This window comes from Ictalurus furcatus, chromosome 12 (genome assembly GCF_023375685.1).
Source record: "Ictalurus furcatus strain D&B chromosome 12, Billie_1.0, whole genome shotgun sequence".
NCBI lineage: Eukaryota > Metazoa > Chordata > Actinopteri > Siluriformes > Ictaluridae > Ictalurus > Ictalurus furcatus.
Window position 1 is genome coordinate 7,269,655 of NC_071266.1, and position 22,227 is coordinate 7,291,881.

The 22,227-nt window shown below is 37.0% G+C and overlaps 2 protein-coding genes across 2 annotated transcripts; both read right to left on the minus strand.

Moving 5' to 3' along the window:
* Window positions 1-86: 86 nt before the first annotated feature.
* Window positions 87-3,011, minus strand: bglapl (bone gamma-carboxyglutamate (gla) protein, like). Its single transcript, XM_053638486.1, has 4 exons — window positions 2,679-3,011; window positions 2,326-2,580; window positions 2,119-2,233; window positions 87-868 (listed from the first exon to the last, which is right to left on the minus strand). The coding sequence occupies exons 1-4, from the start codon at window positions 2,737-2,739 to the stop codon at window positions 766-768; spliced, it is 534 nt and encodes a 177-aa protein (XP_053494461.1). The 5' UTR covers window positions 2,740-3,011; the 3' UTR covers window positions 87-765.
* Window positions 3,012-12,352: 9,341 nt separating this feature from the next.
* Window positions 12,353-20,150, minus strand: LOC128616323 (endoplasmic reticulum resident protein 27). The gene is made up of 7 exons (XM_053638922.1): window positions 20,018-20,150; window positions 17,951-18,036; window positions 16,255-16,392; window positions 15,458-15,574; window positions 14,935-15,060; window positions 12,759-12,956; window positions 12,353-12,436 (listed from the first exon to the last, which is right to left on the minus strand). Exons 1-7 carry the CDS (start codon window positions 20,073-20,075, stop codon window positions 12,392-12,394), a joined length of 768 nt encoding a protein of 255 aa, XP_053494897.1. The 5' UTR covers window positions 20,076-20,150; the 3' UTR covers window positions 12,353-12,391.
* Between the last annotated feature and the right edge of the window lie 2,077 nt (window positions 20,151-22,227).

Consider the following 22,227-nt stretch of genomic DNA (forward strand, 5'->3'; position numbering starts at 1 on the left):
GAATCACAGTACAATTTCAAAACTGTACATGTTAAAACATTTTTATTAAAACAATGTACAAGCATTTTCCATATCATTGTGTCACTAAAAAAAATGCTATATGTATATTTAAAAAAAAAAAGAGACTATCCACAAAGAGACAAGTCCTAGATCAACTAGCAAAAATATGTGTAAAGTACAGTTTATGATTTTATCCCCTAGCTTCGAGTGTTAAATAAAGAGGTTTAGCACCATTGTGATGGAAGATGGCATTGAGCCTTCAAGAAAACATAAACTCCACAGAACAATAATAATTTAAAACTAAATAAAATGAATGATATGTTTATGGTTTGCCTACTAATGTGTCATTCCTTGATCTATGCAGATAAGCAAAATAGCTCTACAATGAAACACTATATTAGCAGATGTGGCATTTTACAGTCCCTGTGACAGTTGTCAGGTTGATCACACCACAGAGATCATATACATAGTGAGATACTCATGCTATTCTTAGACTACTACATAAATGAATTGTCACTGTAGTTGTGGTCACCTTTGATACAAAACCAGAAACTCTCTAGTGGTTTCAGTAAAAACTTACAGCAAAGCAAAATCTGGAGCTGTCGAGGGGAAAAGCCAGAACAGCCATTTATTTTTCTCCCTTCACCTCTTTGCAAAGCAGGGGAGGTAGTGAGACCCGTTCAAATACCGCAAAGCTGATTTCTGTTCCATCTAAATCTGGATTAGCTTTGAGTCCTTGTAGAAGCAGCTTCTCTCTGAGGCCGTTTAGAAAGGGATGGGGCCGTAGTATGCTGTGTAAGCCGCCACGATCCCTTCAGTGTCAGACATGTGTTCACAGGCAATGTTGACCTCGCACACCTCTCTCAGACTGTTAAAAAGTAATAGGAATGTTTAGATTTTAGATGATAGAAAATATATATATATATATTTTTAGAATATTTCTATAATATAAATATCATTAATAGTCACATTATAGAAAATATTACTGCAGTTGGAAATTTTCACTTTACTTTAAAGTATACATTTGTTGACATGTCAGTTTATTAAAAACCTATATATGTGTGTGTGTGTGTGTGTATATATATATATATATATATATATATATATATATATATAACACTGCTTGGTTAGCTTTGTGTTCATACACACACACACACACACACACACACACACACACACACACACACATATATATATATATATATATATATATATATATATATATATATATATATATATGAACACAAAGCTAACCAAGCAGTGTTTCTTAAAAGGTGTCCACAGCAAGAGTGGAATGTCTTTAATAGAATAGAATAAAATTGAGTGCTGATTGAGACCTACACACATAGGACACACTATTCTTAAAACATAATGTAAACTCTAATGTAATAGAATAGAATAGAATAATATTCCTAGGAATATAGTAAAATAGAATCTGATAGAGTCATCATAGAATAGAATAGAATAGAATAGAATAGGTTAAGAGTCTAAGGAATATAGTAGAATAGTGTCTGATATTGTCTTCGTAGAACAGAATAGAATAGAATAGAATAATATTCCTAGGAATATAGTAAAATAGAATCTGATAGAGTCATCATAGAATAGAATAGAATAGAATAGGTTAAGAGTCTAAGGAATATAGTAGAATAGTGTCTGATATTGTCTTCGTAGAATAGAATAGAATAGAATAGAATAAGATTCTCAGGAATATAATAGAATAGTGTCTGATACCACCTTCATAAAAATTTAATAGAATAGAATAGAATAGAATAAGATTCTCATGAATATAGTAGAATATTGTCTGATACAGTCTTCATAGAATAGAATAGAATAGAATAGAATGGAATGGAATAAGATTCTCAGGTATAAGTAGGATATTGTCTGATACAGTCTCAATAGAATAAAATAGAATAGAATAGAATAAGATTATCAGGTATATAGTAGAACATTGTCTGATACAGTCTCAATAGAATAGAACAGAATAGAATAGAATAAGATTCACAGGTATATAGTAGAATTTTGTCTGATACAGTCTCAATAGAATAGAATAGAATAGAATAGAATAGCATAGAATAGAATCTAGGAAAGCATGATAATAGCGTGGAGCAGAAGGTGTACCTCTCCAGCTGAACTGGGGTCAGGTCTGCTACTGGCGTTCCTGCTCTTCTGTGTCTCCTCAGCAGGGCTGTGGCGAGAGATCTCTTCACCATTACGTGGTCAGGTGCAGCTGTGGCTGCAGGATGGGAACACACGCACACACACTAAAAGCTCAAAGCCAGTCCTGTCCAAACAAGTGTTTAGTGTAATGTAGTGTAAGTATCTCACCTTCAACACTGTTAGAGTTGGACTCAGATGAGGAAGAATCAGAGGCAGAATCAGAGGCGGAATCAGACGCAGAATCAGAGTCCGAAGCAGAGTCAGATGCGGAGTCAGAGGCAGAGTCGGACGCAGAGTCAGAGGCAGAGTCTGATGCGGAGTCTGATTCAGAGGAAGAGCTGGAGGCTGCGGGGGCATCACCTGCAGGATCAGCTGCAGGATCAGCTTCAGGAGCAGTGTCAGGTTCAGCAGCGATATCCACTACTGCACACAAGACAAACATGGACGCAGATGTGTATAACCCTTGTAATGTCCTTGAAACTGCAATTTAAATATGCAGAGAAAAAACTTCTTTATCTTACCTCCTGTAGACATGCAGGCAGACAGCACAGAAAAGAGGATGAGGAGGGTGAAAGTCTTCATCTTTTCGTCTTTTGTAGCTTCTCTCTTCTTCAGAGCTTCACGTTCTGTGTCTTGTTCGTTTGCGGTTCTTCTTTCTCTGTTTTCTCTCGTTTCCCTGAGCACCTTTATACTGTTCAAACCCCTTCACAAGAACTGCTTTCGAAGTTTGTGATTGGTTAGAGAATCAAGTGACACCAAGCCTCTTTCTGCTTTTCAAGACACATCCTCACTGACACACTCACACACACCCTTGCACATATGCACCCCAAACACCACTTTCTAAAACAGTCGTACATGTACCAAGACGCTATATAATTCAACCACAAACGATTTTGACTTGACTTGTTTGGAAGATGTTTTATAAAGATTGGTTTAAGTTGAAAGTAATTATAGGTCGATATAGATCTGGAGGAAAACATTTAAAATTTATACATCTGTTTTTCTTCAAAATGTTTCTATAAAAAATATATGCAACCCCATTCACCTCTGTACAAAATAACCTAATTAAAAAAAAGATCATTCTAAACAGCACAATTATAAAAGGACCTGCAGTATCCTATGTTTATTCATTAGCAGCAATATGTTACAAGTTATCATCTGGTATTTAAATTTCATTGTATGATAACCATAAAATCCAATATCATGACTTCTGACCATAAAGCAAGGTCATCAACTCCACTCCTGGAGATTTAGAGCAAACAGAAAACAGAATGAAAACAGAATGATTTGGATATTGAACAAAAAGTATAAAATCAACTGCAATTCCATTCATTCACAAATACAGGTCCCAGACAGGAGTTCCTAGCTCTGTCAGCTTTGAGAGAAATGGAGTCAAACTGAGGGAAAGTTGAGTGAGGTAAGTTTGAACTGAGGTTAATTCAAACTGAGGAAATGGTCACACTGAGGTAAAGTCAAGCCAAGGTAAATGTGAACTGAGGTTATGGTCGAACTGAAGTTAAGTTGAGCTGAGGTAAATACAAACTGAGGAAATGGTCGAATTGAGGTAAAGTCAAATTGAATTAAATTCAAAGTAAGAAATGGTTGAATTTAGGTAAAGTCAAATTAAGGTAAACGTGAAGTAAGGAAGATGTTCAAACTGAAGAAAATTTGAGCTGAGGTAAAATCGAACATCTTTGAAGTCAAACTGAGGTAAATTTGAATTCAGGTAATGGTTGAACTGAGGTAAAGTCAAACTGAAGTAAATTCAAACAGAGATAATGTCAAACTGAGGCAAAGTCGAACCAAGGAAATGGTAGAATTGAGGTAAAGTCAAACTAAGTAAAAATGAACTGAAATTAATGGTCAAACAGAAGAAAAGTTGCGCTGAGGTAAATTCAAACAGAGGTAAAGTGAAATTGAGGTAAACTCGAACTAAATTAAAGTAAAACTGATACAAATTCAAACTGAGGTAAAGCTGAAGTTACTGTAGGTAAACTCAAACTGAGGTAATGGTCAAACTGAGGTAAAATTAAACTGAATTAATGGTCAAACTAAGGTAAATTCATACTGAAGTAAAATTGAACAAAGGTAAAGTTAAATTGAATTAAGTCATTAAATAATATTATCTAGCTAGCTAATTGTTTTTTTAGGCTTAACTTTAGGCTAGTTATCACCCTTGTAGCTAGGCCTATACACAAATCACATTTGATGATTACTTGGATCAATTTAATTTGGGAAGCCTTGCTTATTACTGTGTGCTTTTTGTCTAGTTTTTGATGTAATTAATCAGCGCTAGCTAGCAAAAATAAATAAATAAATAAATAACTAAGCACTGTACCTGCAAAACCATTCTAGTCCTTGAAAATGTACTGCCATGCTATCAGGATTAATTATTTTCTTTGATTCATACTAGGAACTAATCATCTGTAATGTATCAGATTTAATGTAAGAAGTGGTTAAATATTTAAACCTTTTCCAGAGTGTCCACTTAAAATGATTACCTCACAACTGCAGCATATTTCAATGTGTTAATGTCTTAATACAGTATAAAGAAATGAAATATATGTGTCACACACATGATCATTACTTTTTATATGACACACGATCTGATAGATTTTCTCATGCACTTCTTCATCTGGGCGGACCAATAATCCGTCCACACAGACCAGATAATTGCCGTCTGTGTGTGTGATCCGTCTGTAAATGACCAGAAGGACTCATTATGTGCCAGATTTAATTACAGATTTGTTCTAGACTAACCAAAACCACAGTCAGACTAAACCACACAAGATTTTATGGCAAACTTTGATGCCTGTTTGAGCATTTCTATATGTTTGCATTTTTGGTGCAACATAAGAGCTGGCATGTTTTTTTGGGGGACTGCAGCTGGATTTTTGTTACTGATATAATAATGGGCATGGGCAGTGGGGGTACACAGAGACCCAGAGCCACACACACACTATATCATTCATCCATTAAACCTACATCAAGGTTTTATAGTTATATCTACTATATAGTATCAGAGTATGTTTTTTGACCTCTCCTCTACTTCTGACATACTGTTTATGCATGTTTATGATATTCTTGGTGGAAGTGATTTATGTTGGCCAGTCTGGTATGTAATTTCAATGTCTGCTGCACTGACTATTTTGTGGATTCGTCCCAATGTGAGGGGCATTCTGAGGGAGAAGAAAAAAAAACACAAACATTGAGTCTTGGCGAATCCAGTAGATGTATCCGGTCAGTGCTACCCAGTGTATGCTGTAATTTTCAAATCTGAGCGCTGTGTTTTTCTGTATTGTGCGTGCAAATAGCTCTTTTCCTTGTTAGTCATGGCCCACAACAAATGGAGCAGGTGACTAATGAATGAGGAATAAGAACTAGGGATCCAAGTGACTTGTCCAAGTGACTAGGGATCCAAGTGACTTGTCATTCCCTTTTTAACCATGTACAGAAAATATTATTATAAATATCATATTTCTGTCAAATAACAACATATTGGAGACCTGGCCCACATCACAGATGTTTGGGCTGTTAAGGGTTAGGGTTATTTATTAGTTACATATCCTTATGTGCACTAATTAGTCTGTAACACAGACTTATTTTTGGGCAAGATAAATTATGGTTCATTTGGATGGTAGCGTAAAGACACTTGTGCTTAATTTGGACAAGCAGGTACGGGTGCTGGAGAAGTACCGCCTAGGCAGCATGCTCATATATTAAATGTGGGATCCATTGTGAAGTCCAAGACCAGGAGACCAGGAGTAGCCGAGATTAAGTCAAGCCCGTGTCTTTAGGCGGTCGAGGTCAAGGCAAGATCAAGTCCAAATGAAAACAAGACTGACTCAAAATCAAGAGCAAAAAAGGCAGGCTTTTACTTCAACTAGTTGCATTGCACCAATGATTAGGCTAGGTTTTCTAGAAGAAGGAATTACTTCTAGTCAAACTTGATTGGAAAGATCACACAAACATTATTTTGACGAACTCTTGGCCCAGACCAAGACCATATTTAGCAAAACCATTGCCCAAGAGAGAGACAAGTGAAAGTACAAATGCCACTAAATCTGAGACAAGTCCAAGTGAATACAGAAAAGGTCTTGAGGCCAGAACTGACTCTTACAGAACTACTGTTCAGTACATGTTAAATACATGATTGAAGGAATATAACATGAGAAGGGTGGCGTTATAAGAATTTTTTTTTACGTGGTTTGGTGTGATGCCGCCTGACACAATCCAATACCAGTGACACTGGAGACTCCTTCCAAAATGCTGAATACATTTCCTCACAGAAAACTCTAAGGCAAAGTTTAACAGCACTCTTTAGTTAATCTCTTTAGCGTAAATGTTTTCCTTAAACTATTTCCTTCTACATCAGTTTCCTAACCTAGTCTTACTTGTTGTTGATTTTAGCAGGTAATGAATTAGTGTGTTAAGGCCAGAGGAAGGTAGATGTTGGGTCCTGGGGTAGCCCTTATGAGACCATCAGCACTGATTGAGCTTGTTGAATTAATGTCTGAGGACAGTGATTAGAGACTTCTCTGATTGGCTGTTCTGATGCCACTTATAGCTAGAAGTGTCATACTGTTTAAGACACCAGTTCCTGCAAGACCGGGCCTTTTGTTTTATTTTATTTACTTTTTAAAAAATGTAGAAATACTGACTACTACCACGTCTTGGTATTGAAATGTATTTCATTTCAGGCACACACACAAAAAGGATGTACATGTCAGACAACGTCAGCTGTCGCCTTTGCTGAGTGTTCGAGTGAAAATGTACAGAGGATGGGAACCATGCTTGGTGCTAGTTCTTCAATGTGGGCTAGGTGTGTCAGGGCCCTTAGAGAAGCCAGAAAAAAGCAAACTGAACTCCTGAGGATTGTATGGGTGTGATATTCACAAAGCTGTGGAAAACAGTTGCCAAAGACTCAAATGATGAGAACACAGCTTGGACTTAACTGCAGCTGTAACAGACCACTGAGAGCAATCAGCCACACAGCAAGGGAGAGGAGACAGAGAGAGACAGAGCAAGAGACAGAGAGAAGGAGAGAAGGTTCATGGAAGAGGGTTCACGGAGCACAGTAGCCAAATGCGGCTTCACCGCTGGCATCCACCATCACGGGCATACACCACAAACAAACCCAGTTGACCGCTGTGTGTGTATGTTACACAGAGCTATAGTGCTGCACACAGCAGAGGCAGTTTGTTGGAAGGATCATCCAGGATCATGCATAATTACAGTGAGAGTTTATCTGTTTTTAGTGCATAATGTATTTTCCAGGGTTGAGATTCTTTCTCTATGGAATGTTTGTCTACAATTTCAGTCTAACACTTTTGCAGTGTTTTATACATAGCTTAAAGAACACACAAACCTCGATAGAATTCAGCTGTCTCTCTGCCAGGAATGCACACAATGTCTGATTGTCTGATTCACCACCCCACTTCCTCCCTCCTCAGATCCCCCCCCCCCCCCCGCTCTCTCTCAAGTCATCATTTATAGCTCATCATTCTGCCTTTAAAGGAGAAATCAACCCTGATCTACTATTTATAGTCAATAAATAAAAAAAACAAACATTTAACTGACTTTTGGTTTAAATGTCTTTCACAGGCATGATGGTTTATTTTTACTTTGGTTAAGGCTACACACTATGCAGTGGTGACTCAACGGTTAAGACCCTGGGTTACTGCTCAGAAGGTTGAGGGTTCAAGCCCCAGCACTGTCAAGCTGCCAAGACCCTTAACCCTCTCTGCTCCACGGGTGCCATATCATGTCTGACCCCAGCTTCCTAACAAGCTGGGATATGAGGAAAAAAAAGAATTTCACTGTGTTGTAATGTATATGTGACAAAATAAAGGCTGCTATTCAACTGCCTATTGATAGTGGTGCTATTGAACCCTTTCTTCTTCTCTGCCTAAAGGCAATGATGCAGCAGAGCTTTATTCCTTTACTCTGTCCATCTCTCTCGCTTCCGTATCTTTCGATTCTTCTCAAATCGATCAGCTTCAACTTTCTTGCTAATACCGACATCAACATCATCACCCCGGCCTCCTGTAGCTGACTGAGTCGTATAGCTGCAGTACATTCTGGAATTTTGAGTCCAACATCTCCACATCATTATTAGATTTCTCAGTAATATGACATTTCAATTCTGCAATGTCACAATGCAATATTATCAACATGGTCTCACACTTGCAAAATAATCCAAAACAATTTGTACGACTCAGGTTTAAAAAAAACAAAACAATTAACAGTAAAGTTTAAAAAGAAAAAAAATACAAGGTCACTGTTGGTGTTGGAATTCTGTAACTTCTAACGATGTCAGAGTGTATAATTACTAATAATATCTTAAAGGAATGGTTTGGTGAAAAATAAAAAGAGATTTTCACAACATTATGGGTAAAGCCTTGTGGAAATCTGGAATCATGATTTTTTTCCTTTGTAAAAATTTGTATAATTCCACACTAGCAAATAAACTGTGTGGTTTAAATGACCCAGTAAGAATTTCTGGCTAGAACATAGTTGGTTGTTTGGATGAATTTTAATTCATAAATACAGACTATGGCTGCTTATTTCCCTTATCCTGGGAAAACAGTTACAACACCAATATCATATGAAGCGTATTGATGTATTGATGTATTTATGTGAGATAAGACTTTCTTTACTTAGCAATGTTGACTACATTTGGCTGATTGACTGCATTTCTTTAAAACTAGGGGGAAAAAATTAAATATTGAACCTGCTATTGTGGCCTTGACCACATATTTGTCCAGCACTGCTGCACCCTTTCCCCGTCGCTCTGTCTTTCTCTCTCTGATGCCTACTGCATTTGACTCAGAATTGCATCTCATTGGCATCTCAGTACATCACCGCATGCATACTGGCTGTGCTTGACAGAGAGTAACACGATTTCTGTTCTTGGTTGTTGTTTTTCCCCCGACAGTAATGCTGATTTACGATCAGTTTTGTGGTTTGTTATGAAAGTCAGGGTTTGGGTGGGAGGTGCTGTTTTGGTGTCATTTTATTTTGTCATCGTAATAGTGTGGTAACAAGCTGCAATTATCCACAAATAACATGTCAATAGTAAGACACTGTACTAACAATAAAGCATAGCAATTTCCTAGTTGTAATTGTAGCAAGACCAAACTGGTAATATATATATATAGCTAGTTTGACTAAAGTTACAGCCCATTACTCTGTGTTTACACCATTTAAAGACATAACAGCTAAGAAAGAAAATTGAACACAAGTAATTGATCATTTTACAGCCACATAATTGAGTTCTTTGCTTTTTGGGGCAAAAATTCAAACGATAAATCTCTGTACATATTTGAAGCAATTAGTGAGACGGAAATATTGCTGTGAAAGCTGAACATTTTATCCAAATGTGTAAGAAAGAAAGAAAGAAAGAAAGAAAAAGACAAATTGTTTAGTATTAGCAATAAGTATACACAGCTCAGCCATAACACTAAAACCACCTGCCTAATATTATTATTGTGCTGCCAAAACAGCTCTGACCCATCGAGACATGGACTTCACAAGACCTCTGCCATTAGGGAATACTGTTGACATGAAGGGGTGTACTTGGTCTGCAGCAGTGTTTAGGTAGGTGGTATGTGTCAAATTAACATCCACATGAATGCCAGGATGCAAGGTTTCCCAGCAGAACATTGCCCAGAGCATCACACTCCCTCTGTCAGCTTGTCTTCTTCCCATAGTGCATCCTGGCACTATGTCTTCCCCAGGTAAGTGACGCACATGCACACGGCCATCCACATGATGTAAAATAAACTGCCTTTCATCAGACCAGGCCACCTTCTTTCATTGCTCCATGGTCCAATTCTGATGCTCACATGACTATTATAGGTGTTTTTGGCAGTGGACAGGAGTCAGCATGGACACTCTGACCTTTTTTTTGCAGCTGCACAGCTCCATACGCAGCAAGCTTTGATGCACTGTGTGTTCTGACACTTTCTATCATAGCCAGCGTGAACTTTGTCAGCAATTCTGTGGGATCGGATCAGACAGGCTAGCCTTCTCTCCCCATGCGCATCAGTGAGCCTTGGTGCCCATGACCCTGTCACTGGTTCAGCGGTTGTCCTTCTTGGACCACTTTTGGTAGGTACTAACCACTGCATACTAGGAACACCCTGATTTTGGAGATGTTCTGACCCAGTCGTCTAGCCATCACATTTTAGCCCTTGTCAAAGTCTCTCAGATCCTTACACTTGCCCATTTTCCCCTCTTCCAACACATCAACTTCAAGAACTCACTGTTCACTTGCTACCTAATATATCCCACCCCTTGACAGGTCCCACTGTAACGAGATAATCACTGTTATTCACTTCACCTGTCAGTGGTTTTAATGTTATGGCTGATCAGTGTATACAATTAATACCAATATTTACAAACTATTTTAACAACTGACGTTAAATATATTATGGATAATTCTAACCAGTATTATCATTGTCTAACAATTTTATCTTGTTATATAGAGTTACTAACATATCATTTATAATATTGACATGTTTGTGGTTAAGTATTATCATGGCTTTACTCATGTTTTACTGATCAAATAAACTGCTACCATTTTTCTGTCCTGTTATCTCAAGATTTAAAAACAAAACACAATCTGAACCGATACAGTAGGCTTGTAGAAGTACGTTCTGTCAAAATAGGACATGACAACTTTTTAAATAATTGCCCCAAACCAGGAAACGGTGAAATAACAGCTATTAAATCCACTAATTATTCCTATTAATTTTCCGCTGTAAGTGTCTAGTTGCAGTGCCTCCTTTACTCGACTTTCTTCATCATTAAAAAATAAAAAGTTCTAAAGGATGAGTTAATATATAAAGGAATTTATAACTCACTTCACTGTCTCACAGTCAACTATAACACTGATTTTAAAGTACTTTTATTTCCTTTCTAAGACCGTAATGACATTTCAGACTTATAATCTGAACAGCTTCTGGTGTTTTGTTCAGAATGAAACGAGTGTGTGCGCTTCTGGTCATTATCGTATCTTAGGCACACACACTATATGACCTGAGATCTGAGAATAACTTTATTTCAGAAATCATGCTTGATTTTTTTTTTTTTTTAACTAATGCATTTAATTGTCTAATTTTATGTTACTTTATCACATTTCTTTTATTTATTTATTTTTAAATATATACTTTACATTTGCCTACTGTTTTAACTTACAGTATATTTAACCCTTATCCATCTTATCTTATATAATTTCTTTTACAGAAAAACAAACAAGTGTGCTATTGGACTCTCATATGTGAGGTTTGAAAAGGAATACAAGTAGTAACAAATATACATGGCAGGAAAAAAAAAACATCATCACATCTGAAATTAAGGGACAAGATTTTCATCAACATTGTGTTTTCACAATTTCATGCCATGGATATTTTCCCTGTCTAACAATTACACATGAAATATGTGAAAATACACGTGGAAGAAAAATCTCATTTTTTCCTGTCACTGATCACTGTAACTGAATTTCTTTTTTAAATCTCACTAATTCATTTGATGTTTTATTCTCTCTAGTATCTAATATTACACATTTCACTTCTGTGAACTGTACTGCATTTTATTCTTTTTCTTAATCTTATTAATATAAAAAGCTAGCCAGAAACTATAGGTATTGTACATAATACTGACACTCCTTTAGCCTAGGCTGCTTATGTGATCTTGAAAAAAAACAACTTCTGTTATCTGAACGTGAGAAGTACCTACGTAATATCTCTTGAGATTTAAACACACACACACACACACACACACACACACACACGGTCTCACTGGATCATTTATCGCTTTCTCACTACAGTTTAATTTAATTGCAATGATTGACATTTTTGTGAGGGCTCCTACAGTCTGGACTAAAAGATGTTTGAGACCAGTGTATTTTTGTTACCTCCAAAGATTTTTAACGGTTTGCCAGCGTCTGCGGTCCGAGAGAAAGCCACGCACCAGCATAAATAATACAGTATAGAGATTCGGCCTTGAAATAGAAAACACTGCAATTTCTCTCAGACACACAATGCACACAGTTTTATACTGGTTTTCAGACTATCTGGACTTCTGCCTTTATTACAGACACACACACACACACACACACACACACACACACACACACACACACACACACACACACCATGAAACAAAACACTAAGTCATTTAGTAAGTCACATGTTGTAAAAAGTTTTAATGAAGGTGTGTTTGATGTCATTCAAAGTTCAGACTTCACTTCAGGTTCTCCAGTTTCCTTTTCCTTCTGAGGGGCAAAACAAACCAGGAGTATAGTTAGTAAGACTAGGAAATTTGCACTCTATAAATAAAAATAAAATAAACTCCAGCACAACTGCAAGGATGCATAATAGAAATGTCAGCTGCAATAACAACTGCAGTTAATCACACTAAGAAACTTACCATTGTATACATTACCACTGTGTAACTGTCCTTATTATTGTGTAATTAGCATTACTGGCATGTAATTATGTAAATAATGACACGTGTGACAACAGTGCTGTATTTCTCCTACTCTGGTATTTGATTGGTTACATGACACCCAATGCATATCCAAATGCCTGCCGTACCTGTAGCTCTCCACTGAGGAAAGAGTCACAGAATTTCTGCACACGCTCAGTAGAGATCTCGCCTGATTCCATGAGCCACGTTTTGTCCGATACAGCGTCATAGAGGCCGACCCGTGGGAGGTCACCTGATTTCAGCTTGAAGTAACCCAGTGCACGAGCGTTGGCCTGATCTTTCCCGTTTATCAGCACGAACAGCATCTACAGAAATAAAAGCCAGACTTGCTTATAGAAAAGTAAACATCTGTTTACTTATCTACATAACCAGCCTGGTTGTAAAGCAGAAATTTAAAAGTGACTTACATCAGATAAACTTTTAAATTAGTAAACTAACCAGACAATTATATTAATTTATTCCTCCATTCATTCGTTCATCTTTAGTAACCTTTTTATCCTGATCAGGATCCAAGGCCCCAAACAATGACATATTTCTGGTAATGCGTTACGTTAAAGTTTCCTTAACGAACATTATTTACTGCATTAGTGAAATGCATTAAAAAACATGAACCTCGGCATTAATAAACCATAAGTTATGTTAACAAAGTAACAACGTAAGAAAGAACATGCATTATTTGTCTCTTAAATGTTCACTTGCATTGACTAAAGTTTATTCAAGCTACAGAAATTAGAAATAGAATTATTACAGCATGCTTTTAATATTGATAAATGACTAAAATCTGGTCTTTAGGTGTAAATACTGGAACTTAATTGAATTTCAGTTCTGAATTTTGCCAGTTAAGAGCCACAAACATGTTTATTAAGGTGTTGTTTATTGTGGCCTTAGTTTTACTCATTGATGGTTTATTTGGTTTATCCATCAATCGATCCATCCATTTTCTGTACCGCTTATCCTACACAGGGTTGCGGGGGAACCTGGAGCCTATCTCAGGGAACTCAGGGTACAAGGCGGGGGTCCCTGGATGGGGTGCCAACCCATCACAGGGTACAGTCGCACACTATTTTGAGATGCCAATCAGCCTACAATTCATGTATTTGGAATTGGGGAGGAAACTGGAGCACCTGGAGGAAACCCTCGTAGCACGGGGAGAACATGCGAAACTCCACGCACACAGGGCGGAGACAGGAATCAAATCCCCAACCCTGGAGGTGTGAGGCATACGTGCTAACCACTAAGCCACCATGCCCCCCTATTTGGTTTATTATTTTTTAAAATCAATTAAGAATGCTTTGTTAATGTTACTCGAGGTGTATTAATGCTGAAGGTCATGGTTTGTTCATGTGTTAATAATAATAATAATAATAATAAGGGACCTTAACCCTTTCTCGCAGTACACTGGCGATCCATTCAGTTGGTGGAATGGAAACTGACTTAGACATTTTCAATCAGTATAAACAAATGGATTAGTTTATTGCCAGAAGTCTGTTATAAGATTATTCAGGACACGGTTGGGTTTCTGTGTGTAGAGTATCGTGACTCTTTGTTTGTCTGCTGGTGAGCAGGGCGATGGGAAAGGGGAGGGGTTTGAGCCCCCTGATGAGCAAACAATTCACACATCTCCACAATAACACTGGTATAGAGATCAAACAGACAGAGTACGTGTGATGTATGTACTATGTATGTACTATGTACTGTATCGTATATGTCAGTGGTTCTCAACTGGGGTCCAGGGATCCATAAAGCACTGGCCATAATTTTTGTTATAGTGCTGGAAATCACAACCCATATTATAAAGGTTATTACATGTAGGGGTCCAAGCACCAAAGTAAACTCAGCCCTAATGTGTTCTATCGGTTCAGGAACAGAAGGCTAGTGTTAATGTGCATGAAATGAATACATACTGAGGGGTCCGTGGATTTATTTTACAGTTAAAGGGGTCCCTGGATACAAAAACTTTGAGAATAATAATACATGTGTGGGTACGTACTGTATATATATATATATATATGGGCTTGATGTGAAGGGAATGCAAAAGGACGCCATATCCCAGTAAAAACAATTAATTATTTATGTCTATTTCAGCAATATCTACAATGTTCCAAGTTCACAAGAGCATACTTATGTAGGTTTATAAACTGACTCAGGTTATAATGCTCTAACCCTGATTCATTCAGAACCACTAAGCCCATTCTGCTTCATTCAGAACCACTAAGCCCATTCTAATATATCTATTATGTGTGCTTATAATAAATGTACTAGTGTATAACTGATTAGGAATACCTTTCCGGCATAGCGAGGAGCCAAAGCCCCGACTCGCTCTTTCAGCTCGCTGTAATTATCACTCCCCCTGTTGGCAAAGAGCACCATGTGCACACTCACTTTGGACTGAAACAGACCCACAGCAGACTGAGACAGAGAGAAAGAGGACGTGTAAATGATGAGGTTGACAAACATAAGAAATAGCTTTACTTGTAAACTCTTTTTTTTCCCCCTCACACAATAAAAATATAAGAATGAAGATTAATATCCTGATCATTTTAGGACATGACACACACACACACACAGCTGTATGTACAGTGTAGGCAGTGTACTACAGTGCACCTTATAGCTTCTCTCAATACTGTAACTACTGTAATGAATATATATTTTGTTTTATATATATATATATTTCAAGAAATCTTCACAGAGAACAGAGAAGAGGCAATGGAGATAGAATTGTGTACATGAGTGTAATATGTACAGTATATTGTGTTATACCAAGTAATATTTGAAACTGCATTCGTGTGTGTGTGTTTTGCCATACCACTTGATTATACTCGGTGATATAGCGTATGTCATTGATGGTGAAGAAACGAACAATTCCGTCCTTGTCTAGCTTATCCAGTTTTGCTGGGTTTAGGTTCTCCTGATGCAAATCTGCCTTTAGAAACACAAACACACATACACACAATTTATGTAACGACAATCAAAAATTCCTTCAATATCCATCTATCCATCCATTTTCTGTACCGCTTATCCTACACAAGGTCACAAGGGAGCCTGGTGCCTATCCCAGGGAACCCGGGGCACAAGGGGAAAGCCAATCAGCCTATAGCGCATGTCTTTTGACTGGGGGAGGAAATCAGCGTACCCAGAGGAAACCCTCGAAGTACGGAGAGAACATGCAAACCCCCAATCCTGGAGGTGCGAGGCAAACCTGCTAACAACTAAGTCACTGTGCCCCCCAATTCCTCCAATACTGCTATATAAAATACATATGCAATGCTTATAAAAACCTTCAAATCAAGTGTTACTGGATTTTTAAAGGTACATTGTTATGCTCTCAATTTTACATCTAATAACAGTACATTACTCTCATTCTTACAGTAGCATGGCTACTGTAAATACACTAACAAAGTCAAAGTTCATGTTACAACTAGCTTAATGTAAACATATTATGACATATACATCACTTCGCTGTATAAGTAGCAGGAGCTGCCAACAAGAGGGCCAAAATAGTGTCGTATAGCCCAGAAAATATAGTACAAAGTTACATAGTAAGCCCTAATTCAAGACCACATCACAGAATATGAACAAGTGTGGGAAAACACACATGTCTACCTTCCTGAAGACGGAGATGGTGTCTGAGTCGATGCTGTATTTAGCCCACACTTCCTTCTCACTGCACAGGGCGGCTGGAAGGGACTTCACCTCTTCAACAGCAGCCAAAAACTCCTCATAGCCAAGCCCTCCATCAGCCTGATATACACATGAATATGTAACATACTGTATGTAACATGCGGATTTTCATGCACAGAATGAATTTTACTATCTCCAAAAGTTCTGTAAGCTCCACGTTTGTAGAGACAATGTCACAGCGCAACAGTGTTCTTTATTTGGCCAAATGTGTACAGGCCTAATTGTGAAGATTTCATATCTCAATTTTATGACAAATTATGATTTTTTTTTTTTTTGGTCACAAAATTCACAATATTGTTTTCGTGATCAGCAAAACCTTTACATAATAGCATGCCATTATGCATTTAATGGCAGATGAAGTGTATTTCATCACTGATATCAACACAGTTAAAGGTAGTGCGGTCACGTTAGTGAATGAAATGAATAATCCCTTCTCATGTTTGTATACAGGACATAATAACCTGTTACCTTCGATATTTAATTATTATGACAAGCCGTTCGTTTTTGTTGGTTTTTCATTCTGCGCAAATAATGATTTTGTATATGGCACACGAAATGCATACAAAATACGCATGAAATCATGGAATAAAATTTTTCTGAGTAGAGATGATTTAAATACTATGGGATCATGTCAGTATTTAATATAATAATATATTTTGCTTAAGAGCAGAAAGAATCAGACAACTGGATAAAAATAAAGCCATAAGGCATGAAAGGGTGTTCAGTACAGTGATATTCATGGTTAAGCGTGTTCTTAGGCACATTGCAAAGCTTTAAAATCTTCTGACCTTTGATAAGATCACTGTAATGCACACTGTCGAGTGTGTGGTAGAGTTTTAGGGCGTTAGGGCATACAGAATAATAACTAAACACTGTAGTGTAACGGTTTTAAGCTATTGATTTAAAACCTGGTCTATTGATACAGAATTCAATTGTTCAATTTGTGTTATAAATAAAATGTTAACATGCTCTTGTAATTGTTCTAAATCTCGCTCTCTTTTAAATAAACCATGCAGTTAGTCATGATTCTAGAAATATATTGATATAATTATCTCCCTCTTTAATACCACATTTGATACTGCTGCCATATGCTTGACCTTTGGTTGGAGTTAGATGGTATATTTGGGTAATATTGGCCCAGAAAACTAAGGCAATGAGGTAAAAACATGCCTGCAAAAGAACAGCCAAACCCTCTACAGAGTTTTACATTATGTCCTCGACTGAAGTTTTAAATTTTACTTAAATTTGAGGTCTGTGTCCTCAGTCCCAGACAATGTTTAGGTTCATGTTAGGTTGTTGCTGTGTTTGTTTATAGAGACCAAACGCAGCCAATCCCACAACGTCTCAGTTCCGTTTTTATTTCCTCCTCCGCCTGGTGAGTTGGGCCAAAAAGCTCAGCGTTCTGGGATCACTACACACAGGCATTTCCTGCGGCCAAGATTTCACATCAAGGTTATGGCACTGAGAATAAAGCTCTCCCACAGGGACCTTATTTTCTCTTCGTCAGTCTGCATTCCTAAGTGTCTTCGCTGGTCACATTTGCCTTTCTTTACCTCCTCACGCACGATAAGCAATACAAGCGCTTCAGACAGACACACCCATACACACAGTCTCTGACCTCAAAGAACCCGACGATGACAACTTCAGCCGAATCGATGAAGGTTTCTGCTGCAGAGATGTCCGTCAGTCTGGGGAGGGCGATCTCTGCAGGGGGCACATGACCTATCTGTCAGGGACAGATACTGTAATGTACTGGCTCAAGAAATAACCAGCACAGCAAAATTCTTCACTTAGTTTTTAAAATATTTACATTACTGATCTTAAGTAATGGAACACAATGGATCTGCATTATATTGACAGTGACTCCAAGGTTGGTCTTTATAAAGCAACGCACACTGAAATGATAATTTGGGGGGTTAAAAAAAAAAAGGTCAAATTTACAAATCTAATATATATATATATATATATATATATATATATATATATATATATATATATATATATATATATATATATATAAAAATATCTAAAAATATCTAAATCCTTTTTCCTATCAGAAAAGTAAGAAAGCTAGGAACCATAAAGGAAGCTATGAACCCTTAACTATAAGAAGAACAGATTGAAGAACACTTGAAGAACATTATATGGAAAAGTACAGAATAAAATACCTTCTGAGATGTTTGGGGGAGGGGCTTACAGGAAAACAATCAAAGATGGGGTGGTGAAGATGCGGCCCAATGTGAAGTTACTGTTCCCACCCTGAAGTTGATTATTTTGCACTGCAGTGTAGTGTTTTATTCCTCTTATATCAAAGCAATTTACCAACAATTATGTTTTTTTTATTAAGGAAAGAGAAGTCCTACTTTTTTTCCAGTTAAAGTTAATGTTGTGGAACATCTGAGAAACAATGTAATTCCTGTTATCAATTATGTTATAGCTGCTTTCAACAGTCCTTCTGTCTCTTGAAGATAATAAAGCAAAACAAACAAACAAACAAACTTGTCATGGTATTGAGAAACCCAAAATGCAAATGTTAAGGAACAGCTTTAACTGTGACACTTAGAGAATCCTTCCAAAAATACTAAATAATGATTCCAATGAGCCAGAAATAAATATTCAAGTTTTATGTTGTGATGTCATAATTATAATAAAAACAACTTTGAACAACAGAACCCTATTGAACATTCCAGAACCACCCAATGAATGAGTTATCCAATGAGCCACACAACAGACCCTGCTGAACATTCTAGAGTTCTACAGATTTCCTCACAATGGACCCCACTAGAACGACCAATTCCAGCTCCTTCATTCTGGTACATTCATGAGTAAAACATGATAAACATTCTTGAATCATACAGTGAACCCTACGGAGCATTTAACAATTGCACCATTGATCCCATTGAGCATTCTGAAGTCACCTAGTGAACACCTCTGATGTTGCCACTCAATATTCTAGAATCGCTGAGTAGAACCTGTGAACTGAACTGATCATGCTATGATTGTCGAAGCCCCCAATGAGAAAATATGATTTTTAATTTTATCATTATAGATGACCCCATTTCGAGAATATCCCCATAAATGCTACTGAACATTCGATAGTAATAGAAGAACCTCCCCATTTGAACACACCTGAGTAAATTTGACTGAACATTCCACACTGAATCTTCTATAATAATGGATTCCCTCATTCTAGAACGCACATCGTACTGAACATTCTATAATTGTAGATTTCCTTCATTCTAGAATACCTGAGTAAATATGACTGAACTATTATATCAATAATAACAGATTCAACCATTTTAGAATCCCCCTGGGTTGAACAATGTATAATAATGGATTCCCTCAATCTAAAACCCCAAAGTACATCCTACAGAACTTTCTAGACTGAACACTCTATAATAACAGTCCCCCCAAGTCCAAAATACCCAAGTAAATCTGACTGAACATTCTATAATAATCGATTCCCCCACTCAAACACCTGAGTAAATCTTACTCGACATTCCACTCTGAACGTTCTATAATAGTGGATTCCCTCATTCTAGAAATTCCAGAAAGTTAATTCAAATGAACATATACATATAGAATTCCCTACTGAATTTTCTAACATTGCCCAGTAGACCCCGCTAAACATTCTAGTCATTTCCTAAATATGTCCGAAACCCATTAGAGATCCAAGAAAGCTGACCTTTATCTTCTGCTCTGCTGCAGGTGACCAGTAACAAAACCACAAGAAGGAGCAACATTTTGGCAGATCAGCGGCAGAGAACCAGCACAAGGTAAAGAAAAAATATAATATTTTGTTCCTATTCTTAGACACCCAATGTGAATCATGTGACCTGGTTAAATAGTAGTGATTGGTCTATACTGTGAGAACCAGGCAGGTGTCTCTGATAATGTTAAGGTCAGAATATGTTGGATTACGTGTCACAGCACTAGTGAGGGACTTTTTGTAACAGAAAATGACTATACATGTGGATGATATAGCCCTTGTAGGACCTAATCTCATACATTAAAGGAAATTTATAGAAAGGAGGATAATCGCTATAGTAAATCAGATTCTAAAACACTTTACATGAAGGTCTACATACCACATTCATAACATTGTATAAGAGATTCAAGTTTATGTCACCAACAGAAGGCAACAACTTACCAGTAGAGACCCATAGGGACCATTACAGTTTCCATTAAAACCAATACAATTCCCATTATAACCATTAAAACCATTATAAATTATATGCACGTTTCTATTGTTGTTTTTTTCAGCAGAGTTGTAGGTGGATATTAAGCTATTGTACAAATGAAATCAAGAAAAATACTCAGCTCTAAGCACTTCTGAGGGTGTATAATCTCATTGGCCTCAGTTCTGACTCACTTGTATATGTTATCTTGGGATCCTCACATGAAGAGGGTTTTTGTTCCTGTTTGTACACATCGTTGGGCCTTGTAGTTACCAGGCACAAGTAAATAGAAATTCTAATACATACATCATAGTTTGTAACAATTAGAATATGAGTGCTTAAGGGATTGCAATGTTTATCTGCATGGCACTCCCTAGTGGAACTCTGAAGTTACTGCAAGTCAAGTGTGAAGCCATGTTGTTTCAGGGACTGTGAGGTATTACTAATGGTTACTTATGACTACATGTTTGTGTGTGTGTGTGTGTACACTTGAGGATGAGCTGTCAGCTCTGCCCATGCTGTGAGAAGAGTGTTCTAGTTTGTTCCAGTTTCAGACACATACTGTAGCAGATGAGTAACACATGAGATGACTGATTTCTAGCACAACACTCTAACATAGAAACAACAACCTTGGTTTATAGCTATAGTTTCCCTGAGAGTTCATGGACTTCATTCAATTACTAAGCAATTCATTTTTAATATATGATAAACAAATTGAACACTGTGTTATTTTAAGGATGGGGATATCATTAATGATGTAATTTCTTCTTCTGAGAAATAATTTCACTTATTATTAGTGTTGTGTCCGAGCCCACCTTTGTCGAGTTCAAGTCAAGACCAAGTCCTTAACCAATTGAGTCCTAGTCCGAGTCCAAAAGGGGCCTGTTGTTACTCAATTACTTTTGTGTGCTCTTCATAACTGTACACACCTCAAAGTGCCACTTTCTGGCAATTTTCATCCAGGAACTTAAAATAAAAGGAAGCAGCTAGGTAAGATATGTTTGGCTGATCAACTACATTTGGGAAAAGGAGAGAATTCTGTACATTTCATGTTCCATGGCCCCAGCTTACCTTTGAACTTCCTTAATGGCTTCATAATGTTATTTTGATACTATTTGAACGTTTCCTCAAGAAAGGCATCTAAATCTTTATGCAAGTTTCAAGCAGTGTCTATTTGTATATGGATAATTTGGAAAACGTAAGTTTTCCTCTGCATTCTGGCTTCCCCGCCACACGAAAACCATAGTGACTGCAATGAAGCTTTTCAAAAAAAAAAAAAAAAAAAATTCAAATATTTGAATATATATAATAAAATAAAATTCAAATATTTTTTTTTAAATGGATGGCTAAAAACTCCATTTTCAATGTGTGGATTGCATCACAATGAGACTTGCATAAAACCCTAATCCTAAACCTGGCATTTGTCAGACATCTAGCCAGAACCTTGTTTATTTATTTATTTATATATCCTTTATTAACCAGGAAGATCCCATTGAGAAATTAAAATGTTAAATGTTAAAATGAAAAAAAGCAAGTAGAACTGATGAGCAGACAATAGAGTGAAAATTACGTCACACATGGGAAATATACTGTAGGACTATGTTTATTATGTCCTGTATAGTCATTAGTGTTATTGGTGTGTCATGAGATTATTTCCTTATAATAACATGCTTTAGCAGTTAAAAAAAAAAAAAAGAAAGAAAAAAAAAAGAAAAAA